Raw genomic sequence first — 6,000 nt, 5'->3', positions numbered from 1 at the left:
GCCGTGTTGTTGTGAGAGAGATGAGCGCGCTGTCTGTCTGCGGAAGACCTGAAGGGGTGTCTGACTGCCCAAGAACAGGGCGGACAGTCCGTATGACCGGTGCCAGGTGACAGGCTGTGCGGAGGAACGTGCCGGGAGTTGAACCGGTGCCCGAGATCCGGGAGCGGGACCTACCGACCAGCCGGTGTGGGAGGTCGACCGGGATCGAGTGCTGCCGACGGTACGTGGACTCGTCGGGGAGCGGTACCGAGAGATAGAGCACGCGTCGAGCGTCGGTCCATTGATTGGGATTCTGGACCGGGCCGTGAGTACGACCGGCGCGAGAGTAGATCGGTGCCAGGACTGTGAGCGGCGCTCGAGAAGGCGACCGACGGCGTGACGGGATCGGTGCCGAGATCTCGACCGGGACCGGTGCCTGTCCGTTGCTCCAAGAGATGGGTGGCCGGGAGCTAGCTGGCTTTCCCAGTGATGAAGCGCCTGCACCAGCGGTGCGGGAGGCTGAGGCAGGCGAGCTCAGTAACGCGATCAGGTCCCTCGCCGTTGCAAAGGTTTCCGGCTAGTGGGAACTGTGAGCTCGACCACGGTACGTGCCGGGAAGCTAACAAAGCACCGGACTCGACGGCGCTTGCCTGGCCGGAGACGACGGTGCGTGTATCACCAGTGCCGGCAGATGGGGTGCCTGCCAGCACGGTTTCCAGCCTCGGATGCGGTGCTGGAGTCGCGACCGCAGGAGCCTTCGCCTTCTTCGTCCTAGGCGAAAGGAGGTTGGTCGGCTGGCTTCTGAGTTGGAGACTTGTGGTGCCACGGTGTTGAGGCGGTACCCTTGTCTCCGGTGCCGAAGATGAAGTTCTTCTCGGTGCGGGCTGCGTGCCGTCGGTGCCGGGACCGCCGGTCAGCGGCGGCCTCCATAAAGAGCTGTTTCAAACGGAGTCCCACATCCTTTCTTTGTCCTCTCGTTGAAGACTGCAGATTGGCACTTGTCCATTCAGATGGATTCCCCCAGGCACCATAGCAACGGATCGGTGGGGGTCTCCGCACCTATAGGCTACGATGCATCATTGGGCTTGTACATGACCATGGGCTGAGCACGCTTGAAGCTGGGACGAGCCATGGCATGAGCCCAGGTTCCGGAGGGCGAGGAAGAAATACCTCAGCTCAAACTATATACAAACTATTAGAATATACCCAAACTATAGAAGTACTAAGCAACACTGAACTATCAGTATAACAATGAACTAGAGATAGAACGGGTTATACGCTAGGATGTGGAGGTCAGCGAGCAGCACTCGCATGTCCAACGACCGACGTGGTACGAAGGAAATGAGGAGCGTCGGGCCGGAGGGGCATTATAGCGTGCCAGCAAAGGCGCCACGCCAGGGGCCCTGCCGACTGCCGGGTGTTGCTAGGGGAAATTCTTCGACGAAGTGTGCACGCGGCGCGCGCACACCTACTTGGAATGGATATGAGCAAGCACTCGAAGAAGAATTAATGTTTCTAGCAACCATAAAAGCTACTTAAACTAGAGCAATTCTTTCTTCATCCTTATTTTCAGGTAACATGTGGATTACAGTAACAATTATATGGAAAGTGACAACCCACACCCTTCCTACCAATAGCAACACCTTCATATGTAGGGACTTACCTTTAATTCAGGTAAAGAAATAATCTCTGTTATGCATGTTACTCCAGGGATAATCTATAAACAAATAGAAGGAAATTAAAACATTAATTTTGTCTAAAAGATACAATGAGATATAACAAATTATAACATAAAAATGTGAAGATTTCAGATCATTTTCCTCTGGGCAGTAATCTAGCTACCCAAGACAGTGCATTCGTCTTTGCACAAAAGAAGTATGGGAACTATTTTCTCTCCGTGCTAGGATGAAAAGTGGTCTTCTCTGTCAGGAGTAAAGTAGCTTGATAGATCCAGTATATAAAATAAACAGTCTCCAGCCAACACAGTGCAAAGTACACGTGCGTGTGGTGTTTGAAGTTTTAAGTAACTAACACTTAAATAAGCTGCCAGCTCACCAGAACTTTTGTAACGATTAGTGTTAATGACAGATAGTAGGCCTTACTGGAGCAGGCCGAAGACTGGAAAACTTTTGACTGGCTGGTGATTGTGTTACCCATGTGTAGACCTGTCCAATGCTGTTTTCTCTATAAAACTTAGGTAATGGTAATACTCTCCAGATTGTTTATATTGGAAAGAACTGCAGGATACTGGTGACTAAAGTTACTCTGCATCCATTATAAATACCACACAGGCACACAATGACTGGTATATTATTACATAAAAACCATAACCAGTGTAATCATTCATAACAGTTACATAAATGGAATCACAGCTGTTGTCACTGACATTTCATAAATGCATTTACCAAAAATAAAGACTCCTGAAAACCATGACACATTAAGTCTAGGTAAGATAAAACGGGTATAAAATAGACAAACAAGCCACTAGATCAGAGGTGGACAAACTACGGCCTGCAGGCCACATCCAGCCCACGGGACTGTCCTGTCTGGTGCTTGAGCTCCTGGTCGGTGAGGCTAGCCCCCAGCCCCTCTCCCGCAGCCTCAGCTCGCCATGCCCCCAGCACTCTGGGCTATGGGGCTGTGAGCTCCTTTCGGGCAGCACAGCTGGGAGAGCCACTGGCCTGCCCCAGTGTTCTAGACTGCGCAGCGCCACGGCTGGCTCCAGCCGGGCAGCGTGGCTGCCAGTCCTGCTGCTCTGAGCGGGCATGGTAAGGAGCAGGCCAGGTTGGATAAGGGGGCAGGGGGTCCGGGGGGCAGTCAGGGGACAGGGAGCAGAGGGGTTGGATGGGGCAGAGGTTCGGGGGGGGGTCAGGGGATGGGGAATAGTGGGGGTGGATAGCCATGGGAGTCCTGTGGCCTGTCAAGGGGCGGGGATGTGGATAGGGGTCAGGGCAGTCAGAGGACAGGGAGCAAGGGGAGTTGGATGGGAGTGAGGTCCCACGGGAGCAGTTAGGGGTGGGAGGTCCTGGGAAGGGGTGGTCAGTTCTGACGGGGACAGTCAAGAGGCAGATGGGGGCAGGGCCAGGCTATTTGGGGAGGCATAGCCTTCACTACCTGGTCCTTCATACAGTTTTGGAACCCCGATGTGGCCCTCGGGCCAAAAAGTTTGCCCACCCCTGCACTAGATCATCTTCCAAAAAGAATACATTTGCTTCCAAAAGCAAACAGGTCTTATGACAAATGTTAGAAAGAATAAAAACCCTCTCCCAAAGTTATTAGTGCTCATAGCCGCTGATTCCTTACCCCATTCCAGTACAGCAGTGACGTATATGGCAAAAGTTTATCCAGCTTGCTAGTCTCTGGACACATTGCCCAGTATAAGGAAGCTGAATGCATTAAATAAAAAAAGAAAGAGAGATTTACAGAGACAAGGGCTGTATAAAGTTATAAGTCACCAAGAAAAAGCTTTATAGTCTTCCTTTTTACTCGCCCTTTCCCTCACTAATCTGTCAATTCATTGTTTAGGGACAAATCCTGATGTTGCCACTGCAGCAGCTTCCTTAGCAGTGGAACCTGATATGACTCCACTGCACAAAGGGAGGAAAGAAATTCCAGATAGCTGTGCAGGGGTGTGTCAGCTGCTTAGCCAGGGTCCACACAGGAAGCAGGACTCAGATTGGCTGGGCCAGGGGGTCTGCTGATATGTGAAAATGTCACAGGATACACCAGCCATTATGCTGAAGCAACCTTCCTGGAATGGCTCTGTGACCTGGCTGAGGCTAAAGGAGAATTACTCCTTCCCCTTCTATTCATCTGTCTGGCACACATCCCAGCTATTCGAGCCACCTGCTAGGCAGAGAATTTGGCACATGAAAGGGCAAAATGGTAATGGATCTCTCTTCCTGCATAACTAGGTAGCTAATCACATTTGTAAAGATGTACAAATTGCCATAAAACCAGAATTGCAATGTACTTGTCTTCTCAATTAGCAATCGAGTACAGCAGTACAACAGCTGAGTCAACCAACCATGAGTACAATTAAAAAGATGAGGCAGCAGCAGCAGCAGGAGAGTCCGTTTGCAGTTGTGTGGCTTTATCTTCTGATGTTTCCCTTTAAGCAAAAATGTGCAGTGAGTAGTTTAACATGCAATGCAAAAAAACACCTACCAATGATAAATTCCTGTAAGGGGTCAAATGTAGAACATACTGACAGGTTCTCAGAAATCCACTGAATAATCTGTGAAAGTCAAAAAATGGAGAGTTCATTTCAGTTCTGTATTTAAAGCTTATGTTCAAATGAAAGACTCTGGAACAGTCCAAATCAATGAACACCTTTTGCCTGCGGTTCAGTGCCTAAAATAGTGACACAGAGCTAAGTCAAACAATATTTTCAGAAAAAGAAACATTATACCGATTAGACTGGAAGCATGTTGGGGCCAACCTGGTCAGCTTCTAGGTGCTACCACAATACAAATGTTTGATGATAATAGTGACCATGTCTTTATATTTGTCCTATAAGGCACCTAGCACACTCTTTTCAGCACTGAATAAGTAAATATCAAGAAACTTATGGAATCAAGTTATATTCCTACCTGCATTTCCAAATCTGTTGTACTTCTGACATGTAGAAGAGCACAGTGCAGCGCTGCCAGTTTATCACTGTCCAGTTTGCTGTTCCAGAGGAATTGCATCAAGGAGCTCTCATTTATTCTTACAGTAAACATTCTTTCTGAGCAGCAGTCCCAGACAGCTGACTTGAACGGGGACTGGATGGAACTTTTGTGCAGCATGCTGATTCTCGCATCCTCACCTGAAGGGAGGCGGGTTTAAAGGAAGAAAGGGCTTTGAGTGCACATATGCTCCACTTACCACAGATTTCTCCCCTCTGCCACGTCCCATGATCTCATGGTCTCCCATGGTGAGAAATAATCCACCCCTCATTCATTTTCTCTCCCCTCACATGCTTTAACTTCCCACCCTACCCTGTGGGCCTGCTATTTTCAGAAGTGCTAAGCACCCACAGGTCCCTTTGAAGACCACGAGAGATGCAAGTGCTCACAACTTCTGAAAATCAGGCCCTACCTGTCTTAGATTTTTCCCTAGCACAGATCACCATTGTGTCTTAGCACTTAGGGCAGGTCTACACTACCACTTAAGCCAATGTAACTTACGTCGCTTAGTTACAGCAACAAAAGCACGGTCCACACCGGTACTATGTCAGCAGGAGATGCTCTCCCATCAACATAGTTTCCGCCTCTCATGGAGGTGAAGTAATTAGCCAACAGGAGAGTGCTCTCCCATCGGCATGTGGCATCTTCACCAGGTTCGATACAGTAGCATAGCTGCACTGGTGCATCTGTACCAATATAGCGCTTTTAGTGCAGACCTGCCCTCAGTCTTCTCTGCTTCCTGGCCATTGTTCTTGAAGCTTAAAATGACTGGATGGGATTCATTTAATGATATTCCTTAACTGCCTTTAGAAGCATCCATTCAGTAGTGTAAGCAACTACCTCTACTGCCCAGGACCTCAGTAGCACACCAAATCCCTTCTATTTGGGGGAGGGAGAGACAAAGTATCTAACCCTTGCCTGAACTGGAATCACTACTGTAGATGGCTACCACTTTAATAACAGAATTATGATGCAGTAAGTCTGGGCCACTCAGAACAACATGCTCACACTGTACTGAGCCATCCAAACAGCAGCATGCGCCAAACTGTAACAACAGGGAGATTCTGCTTTGTGGTACTAAATTTAAACATAACCCAAAACCAAAACCACTTTGCATATACTGGAACTGATTCACCACTGAGTTACTCCAGTTTTCTCCAGTGTAATTCCAGGCCCACTGCATCAGAAATCACACCCACCATGCAGAAAATAAAATAATGCTTCCTACCTACCTCGGGTATTTCTGCAGGAAAATATTTACTTATATTCCCACCTCCACCCAGCTATTAGCTTCTTTTTGACATTGCTGCATATGTCGGAGCTGCACCAGTCCTAGCAGCCTACCTTTCTT

General features: G+C 48.8%; 1 protein-coding gene across 1 annotated transcript in view; it reads right to left on the bottom strand.

Moving 5' to 3' along the window:
• The window catches only part of GSAP (gamma-secretase activating protein), a 109,763-nt gene that overhangs the window by 61,632 nt on the left and 42,131 nt on the right, over positions 1–6,000 (bottom strand). Inside the window, exons 16-19 of the mRNA XM_075064582.1 lie at positions 4,572–4,789; positions 4,147–4,216; positions 3,283–3,365; positions 1,643–1,696 (exon numbers count right to left, since the gene is read on the bottom strand). Of these exons, the coding sequence (XP_074920683.1) occupies positions 1,643–1,696; positions 3,283–3,365; positions 4,147–4,216; positions 4,572–4,789 (425 nt within the window). The remainder of the gene's footprint in view (positions 1–1,642; positions 1,697–3,282; positions 3,366–4,146; positions 4,217–4,571; positions 4,790–6,000) is intronic.

The sequence above is a fragment of the Chelonoidis abingdonii genome, chromosome 1 (assembly GCF_003597395.2).
Source record: "Chelonoidis abingdonii isolate Lonesome George chromosome 1, CheloAbing_2.0, whole genome shotgun sequence".
Taxonomy (NCBI): domain Eukaryota; kingdom Metazoa; phylum Chordata; order Testudines; family Testudinidae; genus Chelonoidis; species Chelonoidis abingdonii.
This window is presented reverse-complemented; position numbering and strand designations above follow the sequence as displayed.